The sequence below is a fragment of the Oryx dammah genome, unplaced genomic scaffold (assembly GCF_014754425.2).
Source record: "Oryx dammah isolate SB20612 unplaced genomic scaffold, SCBI_Odam_1.1 HiC_scaffold_9, whole genome shotgun sequence".
NCBI classification, from domain to species: Eukaryota; Metazoa; Chordata; class Mammalia; order Artiodactyla; family Bovidae; genus Oryx; species Oryx dammah.
This window is the reverse complement of record NW_024070193.1, coordinates 43462360-43490087: the sequence shown is the minus strand read 5'-3', so window position 1 is coordinate 43490087 and position 27728 is coordinate 43462360. Positions and strand designations below refer to the sequence as shown.

The 27728-nt window shown below is 45.7% G+C and overlaps 2 protein-coding genes across 5 annotated transcripts; both read left to right on the top strand.

Annotated features, from left to right (window-relative positions):
- Nucleotides 1-5177: 5177 nt before the first annotated feature.
- CIDEC (cell death inducing DFFA like effector c) lies at nucleotides 5178-14152 on the top strand. Of its 2 annotated transcripts, none has more exons than XM_040246159.1 (6): nucleotides 5178-5300; nucleotides 6681-6758; nucleotides 7639-7792; nucleotides 10365-10523; nucleotides 10608-10792; nucleotides 13596-14152. In XM_040246159.1, exons 2-6 carry the CDS (start codon nucleotides 6706-6708, stop codon nucleotides 13756-13758), a joined length of 714 nt encoding a protein of 237 aa, XP_040102093.1. In that variant the 5' UTR covers nucleotides 5178-5300; nucleotides 6681-6705; the 3' UTR covers nucleotides 13759-14152. The 2 variants fall into 2 exon arrangements, with proteins under 2 accessions (XP_040102093.1, XP_040102092.1); XM_040246158.1 differs by lacking the exon at nucleotides 5178-5300 and adding an exon at nucleotides 5342-5362.
- Nucleotides 14153-18642: 4490 nt separating this feature from the next.
- RPUSD3 (RNA pseudouridine synthase D3) lies at nucleotides 18643-27284 on the top strand. 3 transcript variants are annotated; one of them, XM_040246147.1, is made up of 9 exons: nucleotides 18643-18767; nucleotides 19075-19214; nucleotides 20414-20458; nucleotides 20580-20679; nucleotides 21483-21590; nucleotides 21671-21755; nucleotides 21980-22103; nucleotides 25676-25815; nucleotides 26861-27284. In XM_040246147.1, exons 1-9 carry the CDS (start codon nucleotides 18667-18669, stop codon nucleotides 27050-27052), a joined length of 1035 nt encoding a protein of 344 aa, XP_040102081.1. In that variant the 5' UTR covers nucleotides 18643-18666; the 3' UTR covers nucleotides 27053-27284. The 3 variants fall into 3 exon arrangements, 2 of the variants coding, with proteins under 2 accessions (XP_040102081.1, XP_040102082.1); XR_005721985.1 differs by having other exon boundaries at nucleotides 18648-18767; nucleotides 25359-25815; nucleotides 26861-27267; XM_040246148.1 differs by lacking the exon at nucleotides 25676-25815 and having other exon boundaries at nucleotides 18648-18767.
- The last annotated feature ends 444 nt before the right edge of the window (nucleotides 27285-27728 follow it).

The window sequence follows — 27728 nt, the reverse complement described above, 5'->3', positions numbered from 1 at the left end:
TTCACTTCCTTAAGCTCGAATTCAAGTTCAGACGTCTCTGTCTCCACTTCTCAGATGGGGAAACTGATGCATGGAAGGGATCTGTGACTTTCTCAAGCGCATGCATCTGCCACATTGTTTCAAAGTATCTCCCCACAGATTAATCTCTGCCAGAAGAAATGGTAACTTTACAGTGGAGAAACCTGGCAGGCACCCCGTTAACTAAATACTTGCCCACGAGTGAGACAGATTCCTTATGCCTCCTGATACAACTGAGGACCAGCATCACTTATGTGTCGATAGTGAAAGTCGCTCAGTCGAGTCCGACTCTTTGCCATCCCATAGACTATACAGTCCATGGGATTCTCCAGGCCAGAATACTGCAGTGGGTAGCCTTTCTCTTCTCCAGAGAATCTTCCCAACCCAGGGATCAAACTCAGGTCTCCCGCATCGCGGGCAGATTCTTTACCAGCTGAGCCACAAGGGAAGCCCAAGAATACTACAGTGTACCCTATCCCTTTTCCAGCGGATCTTCCCAACTCAGAAATTCTTTATCAACTGAGCTATCAGGGAAGCTGATAGCTTATTTGATATTTCTGCCCAAAATACTTGGCCAGAATCTAATCATGAAGAGACGGACAGATAAGTTCAAATTGAGAGGCATTCTACAAAGTAACTGGACTATACTTTTTAAAAACGTCAAGGCCATGAAAGAAATTAGGTAGAGGCAGAAAGCAGAGCAGTGGTAGCCAAGGACTTGGGGGAGGCGGGGAGGCGAAGGAATGGGGACTCGCTTCATGGATACAGACATGAGAAAGATGAAAAAAGTTCTGGAGGTGAATGTGGTGATGGTTGCACAACTGTGTAAATAAACTTCATGCCACTTAACTATACACTTAAAAAGTGTTAATTTTATGTACATTTTACCACAAGAAAAAATACATAAAATAAGAATTTCAAAACTACATTTACTGAAAAAAACTAAAGCATCTTTTTGTATGTTGAGTCGTTGGCATTTCATTTCCCTGAACTGTGTTTATATTCTTTGTCCATTTTTTCTACTGCATTGTTGGTCCTGTTGATTTATATAGATAGCAGAGAGAGAGAGAGAGAGAATCTCTTATCTTTAATATTAGTGGCCATATATTTTTCCTATGTATTGTATGTCTTTTGACTTTACTCATGGTGTTACAAGTTTAAGATGCAAAATAGTTTTTTAATATGGTTGAATATATAATCTTTTCTCTTTTTTTTGCTTCTCAACTTTGAGTCATAACTAGAGTCCTCCAGTTCAGTTCAGTTCAGTCGCTCAGTCGTGTCCGACTCTTTGCGACCCCATGAATCGCAGCACGCCAGGCCTCCCTATTCATCACCAACTCCCAGAGTTCACTCAGACTCACGTCCATCGAGTCAGTGATGCCATCCAGCCATCTCATCCTCTGTCCTCCCCTTCTCCTCCTGCCCCCAATCCCTCCCAGCATCAGAGTCTTTTCCAATGAGTCAACTCTTCGCATGAGGTGGCCAAAGTACTGGAGCTTCAGCTTTAGCATCATTCCTTCCAAAGAAATCCCAGGGTTGATCTCCTTCAGAATGGACTGGTTGGATCTCCTTGCAGTCCAAGGGCCTCTCAAGAGTCTTCTCCAACACCACAGTTCAAAAGCATCAATTCTTCGGTGCTCAGCCTTCTTCACAGTCCAACTGTCACATCCATACATGACCACAGGAAAAACCATAGCCTTGACAAGGCAGACCTTAGTCAGCAAAGTAATGTCTCTGCTTTTGAATATGCTATCTAGGTTGGTCATAACTTTTCTTCCAAGGAATAAGCGTCTTTTAATTTCATGACTGCAGTCACCATCTGCAGTGATTTTGGAGCCCAAAAAAATAAAGTCTGACACTGTTTCTACTGTTTCCCCATCTATTTCCCATGAAGTGATGGAACCAGATGCCATGATCTTCGTTTTCTGAATGTTGAGGTTTAAGCCAACTTTTTTGCTCTCCTCTTTCACTTTCATCAAGAGGCTTTTTAGCTCCTCTTCACTTTCTGCCATAAGGGTGGTGTCATCATGTGCATATCTGAGGTTATTGCTATTTCTCCTGGCAATCTTGATTCCAGCTTGTGTTTCTTCCAGTCCAGTGTTTAGGTATTCAAATAATTTTATGCAGTTCAGCATTTGAGAACTGTTAGGTAGGTAGAATAGAGAAAAGGAGTCCAAAATGGTGGTGGCTAAAAAACAAGGAAGATCCGAGGACCAGAGTGAAGACTTCAGGTAAAATAAACAGCACTCCTGGCTAAGCCCAATTTGCATAGGGCAGGGCCGAGGAACAAACACTTGCCCATGCTCAGAAATCTGCCTCTGCAACTAGAGGTGAGCTCTAAAGAGATAGATATGAACTGAGTCAACCCATGTGTTTGGCAAAGGGTAAAACTCAAGAAATACTCGCTGAGTACATAAATTCCAAATGATCCAAAATTATCCTCTTCTAAGCACCATGAAGACTCCTCAGGGTCACTCAGCAATTCTTCACCACTCCCACCCCACCCCTCTGGCTTTAGCTTGTGCTTATCTTTTTTATCTGTGTGTGATTTTCACGTCATCAGACTGCCTCTGAGTCATCCATTGGCTTATCATGAGACACTAAGCACATGCTGGATGTTCACTAAATATTTGAGGCATGAATGTTCTAGGGAGGGGCCCTAACGGTTTCCCCAGAACTTCTTCCCTGAAGTGTCAGTACTTTTCTTCTGCTCTTAGTCTGCCTTAAAGTTTAGTGATTTGTGTTCCTGTCCTCTCACCCTGCCCATTCCCTTCTCAAATCCTTTGCACTGATGTTTCCTTTGCTTGAATGCCCCCACCCCACCCCAGCACTTCAAAAGACTGGCTTCCAGTCGCAGGAACACAATAGACTGAATGTTTGTGACCCCCTGTTCCACACCCATTTGTATGTTGAAACCTAATCCCCAATGTGATGGTATTTGGAGGTGGGATTTGGGGGAGGTGGGATTGTCCTTTAGTTGCTAAATCATGTCCAACTCTTTTGTGACCACACGGACTGTAGCCCACCAGGCTCTCTGAAATCTGGCAGGCAGATTCTTTACCACTAGCCAACAGGGAAGCCACAGGAGGTGGGATTAGTGTCCTTATGAAAGAGATTCCCTTGCTCCTTCTACCAGGTGAGGACACGGAGAGAAGACAGTGTCTGGGAACCAGGAAGAGGGTCCTCACCAGACACCAAACTACCAACACCTTGATCTTGGACTTGTCAGCCTCCAGAACTATAAGTAAACTTCTGGTGTTTATAAGTCACCAATTTATGGTTTTCTGACTAGCAGCCCAAACAGACCAAGACACTTCAGATCTTCAAAAGAGTGACTTCTCACCAGTCATCATTTAGCTGAAAGCCCACCTCTGAGGTCTTTCCTGAGCCCATAGGCCAATCTAGCTCTCCAGCCAGTTGCTGTCACATCACTTTGTGTTGTTTTCTTCCGAGAACATCATTCTCTGAAACCATCTTGATTATCTGCATATTTATTCATGGTCTGAGTGCCCCCTTCCTCCAGGAATGTCAGCTCCTTTAAGGATGTGATAAGGTTGTCTTGTTTCCTGCTGTATTCTCAGCCCCAAGGAGGGGCAGTATACAGTAAATGCCTAATAAGTATTTGCTGAATGAATGAATAATGGTTGTCTGCAAGCTTCTCTAGGGAAGGATTTAGATGTAAGTAATATGATGATGATGATAGCTATTTTTTTGAGCCTGAAGGGTGCATTAAGCTTTGTCTCAAGTACTTTTCATGATTATTCTTCATGACAACCCAATGGGGTAGGAGCTATTTTTAATCCCTATTGGTCAGATCCAACTGAAGCTTAGATGAGTTATATCACACAGCTAATGCTGGCTGCTGGTTTTCAAAATGGGGTCCCTAAGTAGCCACAGCTTCAGCATCACCTTAGAACATCACTGTGTAATCAGAAATACATGTTCTTAGGCCCCACCCCAGACATACTGAGTCAGAAACTCTGCGAGTCAGAAACTCTGCGATGAAGCCCAGCAATCTGATTTTTAACAAACCTTCCACGTGATTCTGACTCACTAGTGTGAAAAATCTATCGTTAAAAGAAAGATGAAGTTGAACCCCTTTTTTAAAAAATGGCTTTATTGAGAGAGAATTCATATACCACACACACTTAGGCAAGTACAATCTATTGGTTTTTATTATATATGCAGGGCTGTGTAACCTCCAAATAGATTTGGTGCAATCACCAAAATAGACTGGGATTAGATTAATAAATTAAAACATTTTTTGTCTCCCTTAAGAGAAACCCCATACCCACTAACAGTCCCCATTCCCTTTGCATTCCCCAGCCACAGCTCTAAACAACCACTGATTAATTTTTTGTCCTTATGATTTTGCCTATTCTGGACATTTCATACAAATGAGATGATACAAATATTAATATGTGATCTTTTGTGATTGGCTTCTTCCACTTTGCACATGTTCAATGTTCATCAATGTACTGTAGCAGCATATATCCTTTTGACTGACAAATAATATTCCATTTATGGAATCACCACATTTTTTATAAACACTTTTTAATGCAAACATTTGGGTTGTTTCTACATTTTGCCTGTTATGAATAACACTATGAACATTCATGTATAAGTTTTTGTGTGGATATAGATTTTCATTTCCCTTGGAACTTCAAATATAACTCCAAATATTATGTATACATAGAATTGCTGGGTCACGGATCTTATTCTTAAGCACTATACATTTCAGCTGGTGTTAATTATTATTATTAAATCCTCTGCTATTATTAAATAATTATGTTATCAGTAACACCAATATTTGTTTATATCTATTAAGTATCTCTGTTGCAAAGCCCTTCACTTGTATTAATACAAATCCTTACCTTAACCCTTTAAGACAGGAATCATCATCCCTGTTGAACGGGTGAGAGAGACTGGGGCTCCGGGAGGTTAAGGCAACTTGTTTACACTCAAACAGCTAACATGAGTAGAGCGGGGATCGCAATTCACATTGGCCTGTTTCCTGTGCCCTCTGTGCCCAATGCCATGTTCTGAGCCATACCCTGCCCCAAAGCTTTCAAAACACGCCTACACCCTTCCTTTTTGGCTTTTTCTGGAAGTGAGGCTGACCTGCCATCCCAAGGGTAAGAGCTGCACACTCAGCGCCCATGCTCTCTTCCAGCTAGGGCTGAAGGCCAGAGGAGGGGCTGCCCTGGGAGCTGGAAATAAAGTAGAGGGAGGGCTGGGCTGAGCAGGACAGGATTGGAAGGTTAGGAGGCTGTGAGCCGGAGGTAAGAAGTTTTATATTCTGGGTTTTTTTTGTTTGGGTTTGGTTTTGGCTCCTAGAGAACAGGTGATGTGGGGCTTGGCAGCTTTGTGATTGCGGGTGAGGAGTGAGGCTGGAGCAAGCTGAAGGGTAAAGTGCTAAGTTGGGGCGGAGGGCTTTCACAGTCAGGCTGGCCTGGAGAGACCCCCACATTGTGAAAAGGAGACTAGGGAGGGGCCTGTGCACCATATACTCCTTGAGCCCCTTGCTCTGCACCAAGCCCGGTCTGCGCTGGGGTGGGAACAGGAGAACATTTTAGGGTGAGGCATCCAGGGAGAGGTTAGAGGGAGTGGCAGAAGCGGACACTAAGGCCCACCTGGCTGGGGAGAAGGAAGTAGCAGGACGGAGGGGAAATTCTGTGAGAGATCACAGAAGGCAGTGAAACTCAGGCTTCAAGGCTGCAAAGCTTTAGCCCTGGGCTGGAGGGAGGCAATGCTGGTGGAGGAACTGGCTTCAGGAAGGCATGGATTGGGCAGGCTCAGGAGAGAAGGGCTGGCAGGTCAGCCCAGGGCGGTCAGCTAGAGCTGTGCTGCCCAGGATGGCTGCCAACAGCCCGAAGCCCTGGTGGTTGTGTACATCTAAACCAGTTAACATTCAATAAGATTAAAAATCCAGCTTCTCAGTCATATTAGCCACACTTCAAGTGCTCAATAGCTATGTTAGGGTAGCAGCTCCAGTATTAGAACGGATACAGAACCCACCATGGTAGAAAGTCCCTTTGGCCAGTGGGAAGCCTCAGGAGGGGTTTGGATTGCTCAAGGACCCACTGGAAAGAGCAGGCTTAGTCTATGGGGTACCTGGCCTGGGAGGTCTCTGGACCACAGGTGAGGGAAGGTCCCCAGCACTGTGAGGTGGTGTGACTAGCCTCCTGCCCAGCGCAAAGTGGACTCTGTCCCCAAAGGCGGAAACTAACTGAGCAGGGCCTCTTCACTTCGACTTGGGATCCCTGATCAGTGTGACTGGAACCAGGGGTCAGAGAAACATGGAATGAGTGGTGCCGGGGAGGGAGGCGTGGCTGCTGAGGGGGGCTGAGCCTGGGCACTGAGGGGGTCTCCAACTTGGTCACAGCAGTCTACTGGGGTTGAACAGAAGAAGGGCTGGGGGAGGTGTGTATGAGCTGAGAGGGGAAACCAGAGTGGAGGCCTGACGGATAGAGGTGGGGTTGCACGGTTTCAAAAAACAAGAGAGGACTTTCCTGGCATCCATTGTTTAAGACTCTCCCTAGTCAGGAAACTAAGATCCCACATGCCCAGTGGGGTGGCCAAAATAACATTAAAAAAAAAAAAAAGACAAGACAGAGAAGCCGCTCATCCCTCACAATGGGCTATCTCTGCTTGCTTTCCAGGCCCAATACTATCCAGCTGACGAGGATGGAATACGCCATGAAGTCCCTCAGCCTTCTCTATCCTAAGTCCCTTTGCAGGTAAGGAAAGCCAGCTGGGGAAGGGAAGGGGACCTAACGTGCTCTGTAGGGCAGACCTTCTGCAACCTCGATGGCCATGTAAATCACCTCGGCATCTTGTTCAAACGTGGATGCTGATTCAGGAGGTCTGGAGTGGGATCCTTCCACAATTCCCCAGGAGATATTAAGGCTGCTGCCTCTTCCCAATCCCCATATCACACCCTAAGTAGAAACAGGGAGATACTGCTTGAGATTTTGATTCTTGATCTCACTTAAAATTCACCACAACTTTGAGAAGCGGGGATTATTTTTCCAGATTAATAGGCAGGGAAACTGAGGCACAGGGTGGGCACTCTCTTGGAGCAAATGTGTAGTGAAGCCAAGATTTGAACTTGGGTCTGCCTGACTCCAAAACCTAGGTTCCCTGCAGTCCTTTGGTTCTCCATTGTGTATCTGAGTTCAAAACTCTCTTATACTGACCTCAGCTTTGCCATTTCATCTCACATTACAGATGATAAGGAGGCAGAGAGAGGAAAGTGGTGATTGGGCAGAGGTTGGGCCATCTTCTGTCATTGGCTACTTGCCACAGTCTGAGACCCGGCAGCATCAATGTCACTTGGGAACTCATTACATATGTAACATCTCAGACCTCACCCAGACCTACTGAATCAGAGCCTGCATTTTAACAAGATCCCCAGGGGACATATATGTCCACTAAATTTTAAGATGCACTGATCCAGCAGGCTTTTAAGGAAGACTATCCAGAGCAGACTAGGTGGATAGTAGGGGAAGAGGAGCATGCTGAGCTGAGCCTAGAGAACTGGGGAGTGAGTTACCCTGTGGTCGGGTGAGAGCTGGAAGGCAGCGGACAGCTCATGCTGATGCTCCATATGGCTCCCAGGTACATGGCAGTGAGCACTTCAGTGGTGACCCAGCAGCAGCTGTCGGAGCCCAGTGCAGAGGCCCCCAGGGCCCGGCCCTGCAGAGTAACCACTGCTGACCGGAGCGTGAGGAAGGGCATCATGGCACACAGTCTTGAGGACCTCCATGTCAAGGTAGGGACGGGCCTGCCTTCTCACAGCTCACCATGGGGACCTTGGTTGACAGCTGGCCCTGACAGCTGCCTCTGGCCTTGGTGTCATGAGGTAGGACTTCAGTAGGGATGGAGTTCATAAGAAAAATATGCTCTGAAAAATACCTCTGGCCTATTGTTAGTATCAGGTGGTAATGTACTGCCACCCTCCTGTCACCAGACAGACAAGACTCCAGACGGGCACCACCAGCCTACTGAAGTTGCCACCAGAAAGGAAATCTTGGACTTCCCTGGTGGTCCAGTGGTTAAGACTGTGCTTCCAATGCAGGGGGCTGGGGTTCAATCTCTGGAGGGGGAAGATCCCACATGCCCCTTGGTATGGAGAAAAAAAGCTTCTGTAGATTGAAAAAAAAATTAAAACTATTGATCAGTAAGGTTCTAGAGAGGAAACCAAGGACACATAATACTTATGGGTGGGAGTAACAGTGGGCAAGAATGACACCCTTCCCCATTTCCATGCTCCCCCTCCACTTGGTTGGGAGTAACTTGTCCTAGTCGTTCCTTCTTTTTTTAAAAAAATTATTTATTTATTCACTTTTGGCTGTGCTGGGTTTTCGTTGCTGCACAGGCGTTTCTCTAACTGAGGCAAGCAGGAGTTACTCACCAGCTGTGACGTGCAGGCTTCTCGTTATGACGGCTTCTCTTGTTGCAGAGCACGGGCTCTAGGGTGCTTGGGCTCAGTAGCTGCGGCTTCCGGGCTCAAGAGCTGAGGCTGATAGCTGTGGTGCATGGGCTTAGCTGCTCCACAGCATGTGGGATCTTCCCGGACCAGGGATCAAACTTGTGCCTCCTGCACTGGCAGGCGGATTCTTTACCACTGAGGCACCAGGGAAGCCCCTAATAGTTCCTTCTTATAAAGACACCTTTCCTTCTTAAAGCCACATTAGGATTAGGGCCCACTCTAATGCCTCACTTTAATGTAACTACATCTGTAAAGACTCTATCTCCAATTATAGTCACATTCTGAGGTACTGGGATTAGGACTTCAATATATGAAATTCACAGGGATACCATTTGGCCCATAACACATACAAATCAAGTGAATATAACTGAAGGTCCAGAAATAAATCCATGTATCTGTGGTCAATCAATTTTTGACAGAATGCCAAGGTTATTCAATGGAGAAAGGGTATTCTTTTCAACGAATGTTGCCAAGTCAATGGGCTATGCAAATGCCAAAGAATCTATTTGGATCCCTCCCTCATATTATGTATAAAATTAATTCAAAGTGGATCAAACACCTAAATGCAGAGCTAAAACTATAAAATTCTTAGAAGAAAACATAGGAATAAGAGTACATAACCTTGGTTTCTTAGATATGGCACCAAACCTCGAAGCAACCAAAGGGAAAAAGTTGGACTTATCAATATTAGGAACTTCTGTGCATCAAAGGACACTAACAAAAAAAATGAGAAGATAATCCACAGAATGGGTGAAAATATTTGTAAAACACGTATCTGATAAGGGTCTAGTATCAAGAATATATAAAGAACTCTTAAAAGAGGATCTACTTGAAAATGGGCAAAAAATCAGAATAGATGTTTTTCCAAAGATGTACAAATGGCTAACACATGAAAAGATGCTCAACATCCTTACTCATTAGGAAAATGCAAATAAAAAACACTTCATAACATTAGAATGGCTAAAATGAAGACAGACAATAACAAGTGTTGATAGGGATGTGGAGAAGTTGCTAGTGGGACTATTAGATCATGCCACGGCTTTGAAAACCAGGTAGGCAGTTCTCTAAGAAGAGTAAACATAGAGTTATTACATGACCCAGAAATTCCAACCCTAACTATATATCCAGGAAAATTGAGAAGATATGTCACACAAAAATGTGTACATGAAGGTGCAAAGCACCATTATTTATGATACTCAAAAAGTAGAAACAACCTCTATGTTCATCAATTGAAGAATGGATTAAAAATGTAGCATATTTATTTAGTGGAATATTATTCAGCCATAAAAAAGTAAATAATCATGCTGAAACACAGATTAACTTTGAAAACTTGCTAAGTGAAAGAAGCCATTTATATGAAATGTCCAGAACAGACAGATCCATAGAGACAGAAAGAACAGGAGAGGTTGCCAAGGGTGAGGAAATGAGGAGTAACAGTTAATGGGTACTAGGTTTTTCTTTGAATAAAAATGGGGTTGAAAATGTTTTGAAATTAGATAGTGGTGATAGCTGCAGAATTTTGTGAATATAGTAAAAACCACTGGATGGTGTACTTTTCAAAGAGTGAGTTTTCATGTGAATTAAAACTTATCTCAATTAAAAATTATATATGTGACTCCCATTATATTTTTATTGGACAGCACTATTCTAGAATATTACCCATGAAGTCAGATAAGGAATACCATGACATAGGTTCTTTGGATGGTGACCCCACATCAAGAGCCCTGGGTTTCAGTCCCATCCTATAAATCCCGGCCCACTCATTCTGTCCCTGACAGTTGGTTTGGGTCTTCCCCAAACCAGCTCTGTGGCTACATATGACGGCAAGAGCATCACTTACCTTATTCTCCAGGTCCGGGATACCCTGATGCTGGCGTACAAGCCTTTCTTCCTGGTGCTGGAGGAAGATGGCACAACTGTAGAGACAGAAGGGTATTTCCAATCCCTGGCAGATGACACCGTATTCATGGTCCTCCACAAGGGGCAGAAATGGCAGCCCCCATCAGAACAGGTGATATCCCACCTGTGTGGGAGAATATTGGGAGCTTAGGAGAAATCCTGGAGGGATGCCAACCACATGCTTGTCTTGATGCAGAGCACTAGGTACCAGCTCGCCCTCTCCCGCAAGCCTGCCAAGATCGATGTGGCCCGAGTAACCTTCGACCTATACAAGGTGAACCCACAGGACTTCATTGGCTGCCTGAACGTGAAGGCAACTCTCTATGGCACATACTCCCTCTCCTATGATCTGCACTGCTCTGGGGCTAAGCGCATCATGAAGTGAGTGAACTGGGATTAGCTGGGGCTGGGGTGGGTACACAGCGGCCCTATCTTCTCCCATGCACCCTCAGCCTTCTGGGAGCCTGGGACTGGTCTTGATGCTGACCAACCATGACAGTTAGCATTTGTCTAGGACTTCATGGCTGCACTTGTGTTTTAGTTTATAGTAGTGTATAGCAAAGGGATTCGTACACTCCTGCTGGTGGAATCTGGATACATTTAGCTTTCCTCATCACCTTCCATTATAACAACTAATTATTTTTCAGCTAAAGTAGTAACTTTTCCTAAGAAATCTTCTAATCAACTTTTAAAAAGTGAACGTGTCAAAAATTTTACTGAACCCAATTAAGGAGAGAACCAGCAAGAAGTTACAATCAGCTCAAAATCCTACCCATGTATAGATTCATCAAGAATGCTGAGCTAAATTTATAAATACAAACTTTGATTTTTGCATGGGTGTGGAAGGGATGAAATAAGGGTCCTTCCATAGATCAGAATTAATCTATAGTTTATAGGTAATAGTCACTTATATGTCTGCTGCTGCTGCTAAGTCGCTTCAGTCGTGTCCAACTCTGTGCAACCCCATAGACGGCAGCCCACCAGGCTCCCCAGTCCCTGGGATTCTCCAGGCAAGAACACTGGAGTGGGGTGCCATTTCCTTCTCCAATGCATGAAAGTGAAAAGTGAAAGGGAAGTCGCTCAGCCGTTTCCAACTCTTTGCGACCCCATTGACTGCAGCCTACCAGGCTCCTCTGTTATTAAAGTACAGTTATGGTGGTGGTTCCCAAATTCAGTTGCACAAGTAGTGCTCTAGAGAACTCTTACCCCGTTAAGCAAATGTAGCCAACTCGTTCAAAACCACAAAGCTGGCCTCTTGCCAGTTAGTTCTGACAGATGCCACTTCTCCCCAGTTGCTTCATTTAATGTTTACTGAGCACTCTCTATGTGCCTGACCCTATGCTGTGAGCTAGAGATGCAGGGATAAACAAAATGTCAGAGCAAACTCCAAGGGGCAAGAATTTTTGTAGCCTCCAGTTCCTTGCCGAATGCTGTATCAGCTGATACCACAGCAATAATTCAAATAATGGGAGAAGCAATGAAGATACATATGAATTGTCATTCACAGTGGGCTTCTGAGAAATCCTACTCTGGGTTTCTAGGGTTCTGCCAGAAGGTATGAGGCTAGAGCATACCAGACCTTCTTGGCTTCCCGCGTTTCTTCTCTGCATTTCCAGTCCCCACAGGAGGGACCTGAGGCTGCGGTCCGCCTGCCACAGACGACACTCAGCGGCGGGCTCAGGCCTGGTTCTGTGGCAAGAAGTTCCATTTTCCTCCTGTCCCGTGTCATGTCCCCTCTTGACCTGGGCTTGCTGCCAACAGACTGCAGGTTGCAAAATCTAGAGCAAGAAGTTTGTCTTTAAACTCGGTCCATCGAGGGCAAGTGGGACTCTCTGGCCTAAACACAGTAGGCGTACTGGTACTGAAAAACAAGAATGATAGCAAGCTGGAATCCCTGGAATGATTTAGGGGTATCAGCAAGTGTTTTTTCTTTAATGGTGGTAAAATATACATACCATAAAGTTTACCATTTTAACCACTTTTTTTTAAGTATAAAATTCAGTGACATTAAGTACATTCATAATATTGTGCAATGGTCACTTGTACATACATTTCCAGAACTTTTCATCATCCCAAACTATAACTCTGTACCCATTAAATACTCTCTATGTCCGCCTTGCCCAGCCATACTTACCTCTGTTCTCCTGTCTCTGTTAATTTTCTTATTCTAGGTAACTCATGTAAGTGGCATCATCCAATACTTGCCCTTTGGTGTCTGGCTTATTTCACTTAGCATCATGTTTTCAAAGTCCATGTTGTAGCATGTGTCAGAATTTCATTCCTATCTACGTCCAGATGGCTAGTTTGAAGCCTCAGATCTCTAATCTATAGAAATGGGTATTCTTCTCAGGTACAGCCTTTAAATTTCTGAAGGATTTTCATGTACAGATGTTCATGGTTCGAACTTTCTGTCCCCCTCCACCTCAATCATAAGTTCCTTTATGGAATGAAGGTTAACAGAAGACAGATTTTAATATCAGCCAGGAAGAATTCATTTTCCTTGTGTTTTCTTCTCCTCGCTAGGACTAGACACCCATATGACCCTCTTTCAAACAGATTTGGATAAGAATTTGGTTAGTCAAGCATTCAACCACCTAGTCTTGACCCCATCTCTCCCCCGTTCTTCTAAACATCAGGCCCTGTATTAAATGATTTATATTATTTCAGCCTCCTTAACCCTGTGGAGGATCAAAGTGGTGTGACACAGATGAGGGCGCTGCAGCTCAGAGCTATAGCAGTTTGCCAAGCTTGTCACAGCTAATGAGACTGGATGAGAACTCAAGCCTGTCTGACTGGAGTCCTGCTCTCAGTGCACTATAGCACCAGGCAGGGAGATCTTCACATCCAGCACTCTGAAAACTACCTAGATTGCAAATGTCTTGGTAACACTTCTGTCTAGAACAGAGGTGGTGAATGGGCAGAGTCACGTGACGCAGATCCATCTGGCCGATCCAAAGTTATCAACAGTATTAGAAAGACTAAAGGAGCTTGAATTTTGCAGGAGAATACGCAGCCATCTCAGTTAAGGCAGACCCTGTCCCATCTGCTGAGGGAAGGCAACATCTGTTCTAGTTGCACATCACTCTACAGTTTATGAAACGGAGCCTGGGGGAGCAGGCATTTAGAAGAGGCAGGAAGGGGTTTTCTTGGTGTCTTGACCCTAATGCCTTTGCATTCCACCCAGGGAAGCTCTCCGCTGGGCCCTCTTCAGCATGCGGGCCACCGGCCATCTGCTGCTCGGCACCTCCTGTTACCTGCAGCAGCTCCTGGATGCCACAGAGCGGGGACAGCCCCCCAAGAGCAAAGCCGCATCCCTCATCCCAACCAGTCTGAAGGTGCTGCAATGAAAGCCCAGCCAAGGACCAGACTGGGGACCCCATGCTCAGCCGGTAGCACCCACAAGCCTGGCAGCTAGTGAGCTTCTTACTTTCCCACATCTCCCTCAGCTCTATGGGACCATGAATGAGGAAGTTGGGGGGAGGGCCTGAAACCTGGGCTGGGCCAGCCAAAAGAGAACGGAGGGCTCTTGGCCTGGCCTGGCTCCTTCCTGCCCCAGGTATCTTAGCAGACTAAGACTAGTCACCAGCAGGCAATGGCAGGAAGGCTGCCGCTCAGCAAGGTATCTTCACATGCTACACTTTCATTACACTGCCTGCCTCCCGGCCTCCCATCCCAAATGAACAGTCAACCCACTTGTGTAAGATATTAGAGAGGTCACAATAAACTATATATGCTGATACATTTTCTGTGCTTCTGTTCTTTGCAAGGTGAGAGTAGGGTTCTATCTGGAAAGGTCTAAGGGAAGAGAGAACTCTATTGTCAAACCATTCTCCATAATGTGGATTAGGAAACAGCACTTTTCCCACAAAAAAAAAAAAAAAAAACTGCAGTTAATTCTGAAACTAGTACTAAACTTAAGTAGACTGTCTAACCAAGATGGTAAGTGACAGTTTCCAAACAAATTTGCCTACCAGAAGGGCTTTGATTGGGAACAACAAAAGACCTAGAATTGCCAAAGCAATAAAAGAATAAAGCTGGAGGCATAACCCTCCCAGACTTCAGACAATGCTACAAAGCTACAGTAATCAAAACAGCACAGCACTGGCACACAAACAGACATAGGGATCAACGGAACAGAATAAAACGCCCAGAAATAAACCTGCACACCTACAGTCAATTAATCTTTAACAAAGGAAGTAAGAATATAAATGGAGAAAAGACAGTGTCTTCATTAAGTGGTGAGACAGCTCCATGTAAAAGAACAAAATTCTAGCATGCTCTAATACTATACCCAAAAGTCAACTCAAAATGGATTAAAGACCTAAATATAAGACTGGACATTATAAAACTTCTAGAGGAGAACATACACAGAACACTCCTTGACATAAAACACAGCAATATTTTCTTTGGATCCATCTCCTAGAGTAATGAAAATAAAAGCAAAAATAAACAAATGGGACCTAATTAAACTCAAAAGCTTTTGCACAGCAAAGGAAACAATAAACAAAATGAAAAGACAACCTCTGGAATGGGAGAAAATATTTGCAAACAATGAGGCCAACAAAGGCTTAATCTCCAAAATATACAAACAGTTTATACAGTTCAACATAAAAAAAAAATCAAAAACTGGGAAGATCTAAACAAACATTTCTCCAAAGAAGACATACATATGGCAAATAGGCACAGGAAAAGATCCTCAACATCGCTAACTATCAGAGAAACGCAAATCAAAACTACAATGAGGTATCACCTCACACCAGTCAGAATAGCCATCATCAGTTTACAAATATAAATGCTGGAGAGAGTATGGAGAAAAGGGAACCCTCCTACACTGTTGGTGGGAATGTAAATTGTGCATCCATTATGGAGAACAGCATGGAGGTTTCCTTACTAAGGGATTCCCAGGGTTCGATTCCTGGGTTAGGAAGATCTGCTGGAGAAGGGATAGGCTCCCCACTCCAGTATTCTTGGGCTTCCCTTGTGGCTCAGCCTGGGTTCGATCTCTGGATTGGGAAGATCCCCTGGAGAAGGCAAAGGCTACCCACTCCAGTATTCTGGCTTGGAGAATTCCATAGACTGTATAGTTCATGGGATGGCAAAAAGTTGGACACGACTGAGTAACTTTCACTTCACTTCACTTTAAAAAACTAAAAATAAAGTTACCATATCATCCAGCAATCCCACTTGGGCATACATCTGGAAAAGATAGAAAATTTGAAAAGATACATGTACCCCTATGCTCATAACAGCACTATTTACAATAGCCAAGGGATGGAAGCAACCTAAGTAACCATCAGTAGATGAATGGATAAAGATGTATTATATACATAAAATGGAATACTACTTGGCCATAAAAAAGAATGAAATAATGCCCTTTGTAGCCACATGGATGGATCTAGAGATTACCATACTAAGTGAAGTATGTCAGGCAGAGAAAAACAAATATTACGATACCACTTGTATGTGAAAGCTAAAAACATAATATAAATGAACTTATTTACAAAACAGAAACAGATCTACAGGCATGGAAAACACACTTATGGACCTTCCTGGTGATCCAGTGGTTAAGAATCCGCCTGCCAATGCAGGAGACATGGGTTGGAATCTGGTTCAGGAAGATTCCACAGGCTCCTCTGTCCATGGAATTTTCCAGGTATGAATATGGGAGTGGGTGGCCATTTCCTGCTCCAGGAGATCTTTCCCACTCAGGGATAGAACCCATGTCTCCTGCATTGGCAACCAGATTCTTTACCACTGAGCCACCTGGAAATCAACTATACTTCAAGTTTTAAAAAAAATTTATAAAAAGAAGGGCTTTGATTGGAGGGTGGGATGAAGGCACTCTTATAATTTCTCAATGTTACATTTTATTACAATCTTTTAAGTGTGTAAGTGAGACAGGACTAGTCAAGCTGCAATGCAACTCTCCATCGAAGCCTTCCCTACCTTGCTAGACAGTTTTTCTTTCGTGTTCAGAACGCTCAATCTTAGGATTTCAAAATGCACTCTTGGGTAGACACATAGTATTAGTTTCTCAGTGTAAGCTGGCATTTTTCAGTATTGGGTAACTCAAACAAGACAAGCATGAAAGACTAGGTTTGTAGGTGAACGTGCTTTAGTCTGTGTCTCTCAGATTCAAATACATGTCATTTCTAACTATAAGGCCTACCTGGGTTTATTAAATACTAAGGCAAAGGCCTATGTTACCAAAGTTAAAGTGTAAAGGGTTATTTCTGGCAGCTGACCCATTCCCTGCAGCCGACCCACACCTTGCAGCCATGTGTAGGAGAAGCTGCCAGAGCTAGCAAAGAACATTTCTATTCTGGGCTTTCCCACTCTTGCATTTATGGTAGGAGGGCTGGCTCAGTGCTGTCCTGGGTCCATGGGGTGGGCCTTTGGCATGAGGCATGATGTTTACATCAGCACAGAAACTATTCCCTTTCGACTGTTGCTGAGGCTGTGGCCTCCCTGCTCTTCTTGTGCAGTTAGTCATAAACTGAGTTGGGCTGGGGGCGGCTAAAGTTTGGAATTTGTCCCAGCTTACCTTCCTCCTGACAATCTGAGTTTCACATGTGAGTCTTAAATGGCTGATCACTGTTTCTTTGCACTGAGCCCTCTCAGCCTAGAGAAAATTAGGTTTCTTTCTTTCCTTCTGGAAGCTTGGAGATTTAACAGTCACATCAGTTTTAGGCAGTGAACAGTAGAGGGCAGACTTTGATGAGGCTGCGGCGTGTGGAGGGAGCTCAAGCCTCAAGCAGGCCAGGGGCCAGTCCAAGTCGGGGAACGGCCCTTCCTGGGGCCAAGCGGGGCCAGTGGAGGAGAGGACTGCTGTCGGCAAAGTAGGTTGTGTCCTGTCCCTCCGTCTTTATTCAGGCTGCAAATTATGAATGCACAGGAGATCTTTCAGAAGAGAGGTTCTAAAATACCGTGGGGCCTTTTGACACAGCACACTCATGTCTGAGCCCCAAACAAGATAAAATCACTTGCATCCTTGCCAAATTTCTTGCCAGTCCTGTCTAAATTTGTGCAGATTTATTTAAAAAATTGACTGTTTAGGAACTTCCCCAGCAGTCCAGTGGTTAAAAGAGTCCACACTTCCACTGCAGTGGGGTGTGTTTGATCCCCGCTCAGGGAACTAAGATCCTTCATGCGGTAGTGCCAAAGGAAAAAAAAAAAAGAAAACCTCTTGAACTGAATAAAAATGAAAATACAACACATTAACTTAAAAATTATTTTTTAAAATTGACTACTTAAATCTTTGGATTAAAAAAATTAAGTTTCTTGAGGTATAATTTACATACAATAAAATCTACCCTTTTAAGGTATTTAGTTCAGTAAGTTTTTGGCAGATTCATACAGATATGTAATCACTGTATACCAAAAAGTTCCCTTATGCCCATTTTTAGTAGATTCTCATTCCCTCACCCACTCCAGCCCTTGTCAGTCAACCACTGACTTTCCCAAAAGGTCATGTAACTAAAATCAGAAATCAGTCTTTTAAAATCTTTTACTTCTACTTATTTTTATTATTTAATTTTTTTTAAATGAATCATAGTCTTTTATATTTTGGCTTAATTTTTTGTTGTTGTTGTTTTGGCTGCATACCCTGGCATGAGGGATCTTAGTTGCCTCTTTGTTAATCTGTTTCCACTTCACAGATGCCAAGGCATAGCATAGAGTCAGCATTCAAAAAATGTTGAATGGGTGAATTTATGTCCTTATGCATCTCATCACAGGACAATTTGTTTACAGTTTTGAGATTTATTTTTACCTTTATAAATAATGCTGTAGTGAACCTATTTCTGCCTTTGGCCTTTTTTTTCCCCCTTTTGGATTATGCACTAGGCTGTATTCTTTGAAGCAGGTTCACTGGACAAGTCACTGGACAAACGAGTGCGGATTTTGTTTTTTCCAATTTGCCTTACAAAATTGTGCACAGTGGCGGGTTTTTTTGTTTGTTTTGTTTTTTAAGTCAAAAGACTCCAAAGAATTGCAATGAGGAGCAGAAAACCTGGCCTTGTCCTAAGACCGGTCCTCTGACCTGCAGTAAATACCTTCTCGGCTCTATGCTTCGGTTTCCTCAAAATCGCAGATCGTGAACTTCTGCATTTCCTTCCCGGGTAAAAGCAAAGTTCCGCTTTCTCACTACTCGGAGCCTCGCTATTCCGATTGACAGTCAATCTGACCAATCAGCGTGCTGTGGGAGATCCCGGGGCAGTCCTTCCGGACACAAGCGCACTGTCTTCGCTCCGCAGATGGGTGGCTGTCGGGTTTGGGGTCAGGCCTGGGGTGGCTGGCGGCGGGGTCTGGAGATCCGTGCAACGCCCACAGCCGCAGGCTTTGGCACCAAGGCCCGGTGATTACACAACCCCCGCCCCGCTTACTGTAGAAGGGAGGAGACTGGGGCCGGGGGAGGGTAGACATCTAGATATGGGTTCTAATCCATCTCTGCTGTGTGACCCTAAACTAGTCGTAGACCTCTCTGAGCCTCAGTTCTCTCTTCTGTACACTGGGGCCAATAGAACCTGAGATTTCAGGAAGCTCAATCCAGGCTTCCTGAAGCATTCATAAGAAGCCGCAGGGTTTGGGAAGATGTGCGTGGAGATAAGAATGGGCGGCACCTCCGGAAGCAGTGATTCCCCTGTTTACCTAACCTTTCCCAGGCATCAGCTGCAACGTCGAGGCGCCAGCAAACCGTCGGATCCCCCGGGTGACCAGTCTTTCCCAGGACTGCTGAGACCGGGGACCTTCAGTCGGGAAGAACTGGTGGATGTATTAAGGGCGGCTGTGGTGGACCGTAAAGGTGAGGGGTGGGAGGGACAGGTGCCGAGAGACCTGGAAGGGGCGGAGCCTTAAACTGAGCCTTCTGAGGATCTGGTTCGGTACAGCACTAAAACCTGTGGGGTCAAATCCTGGTTCTCCCACTCACGAACCTCACTAGCCACGTACCACGGCTACGTGGGACCAGCTAGCCACGTACCAACCACGTACCACGTGGGACCAGCCACGTACTCTCTCTGCCTCAGCATCATGGGATGCAGCTGTGGGGAGGGAGAGTGTAAATAACCAGAGAGCTTTGCACTAGTAGGCTCTCAGTAAAGTGTTAATATACTGCGGGACAAAACGGGCTTTGGAGTCATATCTGGCTCTGTAATCAGCTTGCTGTGTGGCTTTAGGAAAATAACAATGTCTCTGTGCCTCAGTCTCAAGTGACTTATGAATTTTCTCAGCTATTTAGTGAGCACAGGCTGTGTTCCAGGCACTGCTCTAGAACATGGCTGTCCGGCGCTGAACAAACTAAATATGGTTCCTGCCTTCAGCGAGCCAACATTCCAGTGGGAGAAAATGATTAACCAGAATATAAATGAAAAAAGTACTTACTAGTGATCAGTACGGAGAGGGCAATGGCACCCCACTCCAGTACTCTTGCCTGGAAAATCCCATGGACGGAGGAGCCTGGTGGGCTACAGTCCATGGGGTTGCAAAGAGTCGGACATGACTGAGCGACTTCACTTTCACTTTTCACTTTCATGCATTGGAGAAGGAAATGGCAACCCACTCCAGTGTTCTTGCCTGGAGAACCCCAGGGACGGGGGAGCCTGGTGGGCTGCCGTCTATGGGGTCGCACAGAGTTGGACACGACTGAAGCGACTTAGCAGCAGCAGCAGTGATCAGTTCTGTTAATAAAACAGCGGTGGTAAGGATCTGCAAGAAAGGAGCAGACATCAGACTGGAGACTCAGGCCTCTTTGTGATGATCACATTTGAGGCATGATGATATAAGGAGCAAGCCACGTGAAAATCTGAGACATGGAAAGCAACAAGTGCAAAGGTCCTGAGCTTGAGGCAGCAAGCTGAGCATATGCAAGGTTCAGAAAGAAGTTCATTTCAGGGTGTGGTTGATAATTCCTGTATGAGAGTTGTACTGGGACCACATGATAATATGAATTGAGAAAGTCTTTGTAAATTGCTTTTGCTGACGCTTATGTATTACATGTTTCAGGACCTTTGGTGACACTGAACAAGCCACAGGGTCTGCCAGTGACAGGTATGGGCAGGGAAAAGAGATGCAGTGAAAGGGGTTTTGATGTGTCTGAGAGCAGACAGTATCAAAGAGAAGGGATGTTGCCTCTGAGAGCAACTTGTACTCTTCCTTTTTTTTCACCTAGGAAAACCAGGAGAGCTGACGTTGTTGTCAGTGCTGCCAGAACTGAGCTGGTCCCTGGGGCTTGGGGAGCAGGAGCTCCAGGTTGTCCGAGCATCTGGGAAGTAAGTGGTGGAGGTGATAGAAAGGTAAAAAGATAAGCATCTATTTGGGATGGGGGCAGAGCCACTTAGGCATAAACAGACATTTTCCACTGGCTGCTTTGGGATCACAGAGGTAGGAAACAAAGAAAAAGAGGAGGAAGTGGACAGATCTGGGTTCAAATCCTTATGCACAAACTGATCTTAGGTGTCACTGAGCCTTAGTTTCTTTAATCATAAAACAGAACTCATAACATCTGTGCTCAGTGTATAGTCACTTCTCCAGTCCAGTATTCATAGCTGGCAGTTAACTGATCTGTGATACTCTTTTCCTCTAATAGCCATCGTTAGAGATGGTGCTTGAGATGAGATGTTTCTGCAATTCCACAAACTCATAAGCTTGTTTGTGGGGAATTGAGCCATTCCCTTCTCCAAGGGATCTTCCCAACCCAGGAATCAAACCCAGATCTCTGATATTACAGGCAGATTCTTTACCATCTGAGCCACCAGGGAAGCCCATTTAATAGCTAATATATATGAAATTCCTAGTAGAGTGCCTACTGGTAGACAGTCAGCAGTTCGTGGTAATTGTTATGATGTTTGGCTCTGAGCTCCCTGGGAGCCAGAGCAAAATGAGAAACATGTTTAAGCTATGTACTCTTATTATCAAACACGGGGAAGACTTACTTGTTTCTCAGGAGGAGGTCTGCGCTGTAGTTCAGATGTTACTCCTCGGCCTTCAGTGGGTCTGTGTTTCTTCCTCAGGGTCTCCTTTTTTTGTGGGTGGTCCCAGGGGATTTTAACTTCTGTGATTTGTCTTTCTCCAGGGAGGCCTCGGGGCTTGCGCTCCTCTCCAGTTGTCCCCAGACCGCAAGCCGCCTCCAGAAGTTCTTCACTCACTCACAGAGAGCCAGGAGACCCACAGCCACGTACTGGTGAGAAGGGCTGGGAGGCTCCAGGGCAGTGGGGAGGTCCCAGCAAACAACTCTGTGACCTCCTCCTGCCTCTTTCTCAGTGCTATCACTGATGGGATCCCAGTTACTTCTGAAGGGAAGATCCAAGCAGCTCTGAAACTGGAACACATTGATGGGGTCAATCTCGTGAGTCACGGCCTGGGTGGGGAAGGGGGGACCCTCAGACATACCCCTCAAGAAGAGTGAAGGGTATAGATATGGGGTGGCTGGCCCTTCATTCCCCTAAAACAGGTGAGTGACCACTGCCTATACTGTGGCCCTTGTCCTGGGTCTGGTGGGAACAGGTAGGGTTTGGGGGCAGCTCCCAGGTATGTGTGAAGCTTGTTCACCCTTGGCGGCTGACACCATAGGTTGTTCCAGTGCAGTCCCCATCCCGAAAGGACATCATGGAAGGTGTCAAGAGGACCCTTAGCCTCTTCCGTGTGGTTGCCACGGGCTCTGGCTGTGCCCTGGTCCAGCTGCAGCCACTGACAGGTGGGTCTGGAGCCGCAGCCAGACTTGACAAATTGTATTTGGTTGGGGAGGCAGGGAATGGGAGGAAGGTGGCAGTTTCAGTGGCGGCCTGGGGAGTCTTTGATGGACTGTAAGGGTGTATGTGACCAGCTCCACCTGGAGTGGGCAGTGCTTCTCAGTCTGAGGGTCACCCCTTGGCAGCTCACCTATTTTTTTTCTTACTGTTCTCAGCATCTTCTCTTTACCTTCAATGTTCTCTAGTTTCACTGTGATGAATCGAGGTGTGTCGGTTTAGATTCATTTCTCGGGATTCAGTGTGTTTGCTGAATCTGAAGATTAACCTGTTTAATCCATTCTGAAAAGTTCTTGAAATGCTGTGCCTCTTGCATCCTCCCTTTTGAATGCCGGATAGCGTCTGAGTTTCTCATTCACCTGCTGTGTCTCACCTTTTCTTCCACATTTTCACGTCTTTATCTTTGCTGCATATCTGGGTAATCTTCAGACATACCTTCCAGCTGAGTAATTTTCTCTTCCGTTGGATCTAACCTGCTAGTTTAACCTACCCAATGATTGTATTGTTTACGTCTACAAATTCAAGTTGACTGTTTTACAAATACAGATGGCCTTTAAAAAAAAAATAAGGCATCTGTTTTTTCTTTCATGTCAAACTGTTTTTAATTTGCATAATGCTTTTAACAAAAATAGCCTCACCCCAAAAATTTTAAAACATTTATTTACAATCTTTGGTCTTTAAAAGTTGTGAGTGTTCCTGTCTAACAGTCAAGCAGCCAGGGCTGCCCATGTGCAGGTAGCTCTGTTACAGAGCAGCCCATATTCTCTCTGCTGAGGTGTGGGCCCTGGCAGGACTGCACCCAGCAAGGGAGCGGTGCTTTCCTCCAGTCCACACAAAAGCACAAGTCAGCCTGAAAATCGTGACTCAATCCTGCCAACTGCAAAGTAAATGAACTTTTAGAATACTTCTAGACTTATTGCCTGCATTTTTTTTTAAGATTTGTTTATTTACTTTTAGTTTTTGGCTGTGGTGGGTCTTTGTTGCTGCACTTGGGCTTCTGCTGCACAGAGTGAGGGCTTCTCTTTGTTGTGGTGGTGAGTTTCCCATCACGGTGGCTTCTCGTTGCGAAGCATGGGCTCTAGTTGCAGCTCAGTAGTTGTGGCACACAGGCTTAGTTGCTCTGCTGCGTGTGGGCTCTTCCCCGACCAGGAACCTGTGTCCATTGCATTGCAAGGCAGATTCTTAACCTCTGGACCACCAGGGAAGCCCTTGCCTGCATTTTTTAACCAATGTTTTGCTCATTCTTATTAAATCAGCCTCTTTTTTTTTTTTTTTTTCTGGCTGCATGGCATGGCTTGAGGGATCGTTCCCTGACCAGGGATTAAAGCTGGGCCCACAGAAATGGAAGAGCAGAGTCCTAACCACTGGACTGCCAGGGAACTCCCAAAGTCCTAACATTTTTGTCTAGACTGCAATAAAACAAATGAGAACAGTATTCAAACCCAATAAAGCATGATGCTAAAATCTCAGATCTCAAAGAATATTCAAGTCATTACACATCTAACCACCTTTACTGCACATACCGTGGACCACCACCCTGCCTTTCTGATTTAAAGTTTTGTCTGCTCACCGATTGCTGTGGTCCATCCTGTGGTTTTATTTTTCACACCAGTAAGTAAAGGTGACCAACAGCCACTGATTCAAGTTTTTCCAGGAATTAAATGAGCTGGTCAGTCTTCAGATTGCTTTGCACCTTCTCTTGCTGATCTGTCAGCTTTTTCTTTACCTATAAATCCCAAATGGCCAAGAACACACATCAACTGACGGTCCATGCTCTGGGCAAGCCTCTCTATCGATCGATCACCTTCCCTGTGCTTGTTGTCCATCCATTCTCCTAGCCTTGAACCCAATTAGCGATGGCATCCGTTTTTTTCTCTCATTACTTGTTCTTGTTTGTCTTTACTCATTCAAAGCACACCTACATGGTGTTTCTATAATTCTTTTGAGATTCTAAGGGTCTAATTCTGTTGTGATTTCTGCAGATTTGCTCCCCTTGGTGGAATGTCTCCTTATTGCTCTGTGGTTCAGGTTGTGCTGTGTCTTCATCTGTGGAAATCCTTTACTGCCTCATTGGCTGTGGGGACTTGAGAGGTTCTGCCTTGCTTCTGCTGAGTGGGCTCACATCACTGCTTCAGGACCTAGAGATTAACACCTCAGTTGGAAGTTCACAGATCACTCAAGTGGTATTAGAACCCCAAGCCTGTGTGAGAGCAGCTCACAGTTGGGAATTCATCTTTATATTCCCCTCATCCATACCTACAGAGCTCATCTGCCTTCCTTGGTGGCTGGCTTTTTCTCCTATTTCACCCTTGCATGGAAGATGTAGCCTCTAAGATTTCATTTGGGCACCACAGCCTCATCCCTGGCCCCTTGTCACTACTTAAACCCAAGCCCCCTTGGCCCCAAGATTGGAAATACCCCTAGCAGAGGTGAAATGTTGATTCTCTTGTGCTCTGGATTTGTTTTCTTTATGTATTTTCATCCAGGGGACTTTACTTTCCCCTGTGTCCAGCTGTGTATTTCAAAGGAAGGTTGTTTTCCAATGTTTCTAGGTGGTTAATAAAAGATGGGTTTTTAGATTACCCAGTCCACCATATTGCTAGACATGAAAGTAGATGGGACAGCTCCTGGGTTTGACTCCCAGTCTGTGGTGGGCTAGTTACTTCTTGAGCTGTAGTTTTCCTGTCTATAAGGTGGAATGATGCTAGGTCTCACATTATAGGGTTTTCAGGAGTATTAATAAGTTTACATGTGTGAACCATTTCATACCCATTACGTTTCCCCAAAACAAGTTCAAGTTGGTGTCACCCAAAAGAGCAATTTAATGACTCATATAACTTAGAAGCTCAGGCTTGTGCACGCTCTGGGGCCCACCAGCCACAACTAAGGAGCCCCTGTGCTGCAACTCTTGAAGCCCTCACCCCTTTGAGCCAGCAAGTCGCAACTACCGAGCCTGCATGCCGCAGCTCCTGAAAGCCTGCACACCCTAGAGCCCATGCTCCACAACAGAAGCCACTGCAATGAGAAGCCATACGCCGCAACCAGAGAGTAGCCCCCACTCTCCACAACTAGAGAACGGCCGCATGCAGCAATGAAGACCCAGTGCAGCCAAAAAAATCATAATTCGGGCTTGGAGGATGTCATCAGAAAGCAATTTCTCCCTCTCTTTCCGCCTCCTGCGTGCTGGCCTCTTCCTCCCATAGGAACAGCAGCTATCCCCCATGGAGGCAGAGATGCAGGTGCTCTAGCAGCTCCAGGCTCTCTCCACAGCAGGAAAGAGTGCTCTTCATTCCCAGAAGCATCACAGAAAACTCAGGGTTGTGTCTCTTCATGCATCAGTCCCTCAAGGCTGATGGCTTGACAGCTCTGCCTGCCCCAACCCTACACTAGAGGCTGGGGTGTAGTGTCCACCTCACTGAAACCACACCATCTGAGAATGAGGTGGGGAGGCGCAGCAGTACTGGGTGGGACAGAATGAAACTGATTGCCTGCCATCTGTCCCATCTCTCCTGTCTTCCAGTGTTTCCCAACCAGCTACAGGCACACATGGCCCTGCAGCTCTGCCCTGTGCTTGGGGATCACACATACTCTGCCCGCGTGGGCACTGTCCTTGGCCAGCGCTTTCTTCTGCCAGTCGAGAGCACCAAGCCCCAAAGACAGGTACCCAAGCCCACCTGCCTGCGGCCTTCTGGGGTGGGCTGGGGCTTGTGGGGTTGGAGGGATGGCTAGCATCTCCAGACGTCAGCTACGCAACTTGGGCTTCCAAAGCTACCAGTAGACCTGTCTTGCTGTGTAGCCCTAAGTGACACCCTCTCTTATGGGTCTCTTCTGTTCAATAAGGAAATCAAACCAGACGATTTCTAAAGGTCCTTCTAAGTCTGCCATTCTATAACAGGTGTAAGAGGTTGTGTATTCTGGTAACACTTTAACAGAAAAACCTCAAGTACCAGAGTATTAACACAACAATTTCCTTCTGTGTGAAGTCCAGTTAATGGGATGGGGTAGGGGCAGGCTTTGCTCCAAACAAGTCACTTAGGGGGCCCCTGGCTGCTGCCATCTGGTCAGCAGAGGAGACAGGGTGGGTTCATGGGGCCGGGGGTGCCGAGTGTTGGTTTCTCGGGCCAGGTCAGGAAGCGGGACACACACTCAACACTCCTGTTGTGCTGAGTGGGGCTCAATCACGGCCTCCCCAACCTGCAGGAGGTGCTGGGGAATGCAGTTTAGCGAGATGCCTAGGAAGCTGATTTGGTGAACCCTAGCTGGTCTATTGGAGAAGGCAATGGCACCCCACTCCAGTACTCTTGCCTGGAAAATCCCATGGGCAGAGGAGCCTGGTAGGCTGCAGTCCATGGGGTCGCTAAGAGTCAGACACGACCAAGTGACTTCACTTTGACTTTTCACTTGCATGCACTGGAGAAGGAAATGGCAACCCACTCCAGTGTTCTTGCCTGGAGGATCCCAGGGACGGGGGAGCCTGGTGGGCTGCAGTCTATGGGGCTGAACAGAGTCGGACACGACTGAAGCGACTTAGCAGAAGCAGCAGCAGCAGCTGGTCTATGCGGGAGTGTGTGTGACGGTATTTACGTGTGCAGAGGCACGCAGAACACAGATGCAGAGGGAGGACAAAGTATTTGCCTTGCTCCTGTTTTGCTGAGCGCTGCTGGGAACTCCCCCGGCTGAATGTTGACATGTCTCTCTGCCCCAGGTCCTGGATGAAGCCCTCCTCGGCCGCCTCTGCCTGACCACCTCCCAGGCTGCCCGGTTGCCCCTGCACCTCCATTTGCACTGTCTTCACCTCCCAGGCGCCAGGCCCAGGGACCCACCCATTGAGCTTCTGGCTCCTCTGCCCTCTTACTTCTCCAGGACCCTGCAGTGCCTGGGGCTCCACTACCAATAGTCCTACTGGAAAGCAGTTGGGGTGGGAGGCGAATGAGCTGCGGTCAGGCCCAAGAAGAGTGTGGTCAGTGCTCAGCATGCAGTCAGGCCACTGTGTAAGATGCTGGGCGCTCTAGTGGGATAGACCTGAGATCGCATCCTAAGGCCATTTGCTGTGTGGTGTTGGGCAAATGACCTCACCTCTCTGGGCTTGAAATAATAAAAGTACCTACCTCACAGGATCGTTTTCAGGATTTGCTGAGAAAGAAAATGTTTATCATGGACTGTGCTTTCTGCCGAGTTCAATATGTGGTCTTTATGTTTGGCTGTTTCTGGCCCAATTCTAGCTGAGGGAAAATGTTAAGAGTTTTTTTTTTCTTTAATTTGTGCTAAAATACACTTCATAGACTTTACCATCTTCATTATTTTTAAGTGTATAGTTCAGTGGCATTAAGTACATTCACACGGTGGTGCAACCATCTTCTGCATCTAACTCCAGAACTTTCTCATCCACCCAAACTGAAACTCTGTTCTCATTAAACACTAACTGCCCATCCCCTACCCATCTCAGCCCCAGGAGCCACTGTTCTCTGTCTCCAAGAATTTGACTACTCATTTAAATGTTAGATCTTTTACTTTAAAAAACCATGTAACATATCAGAGTGCATAAAACATCTGTGTGATTTAAAGAATAACTG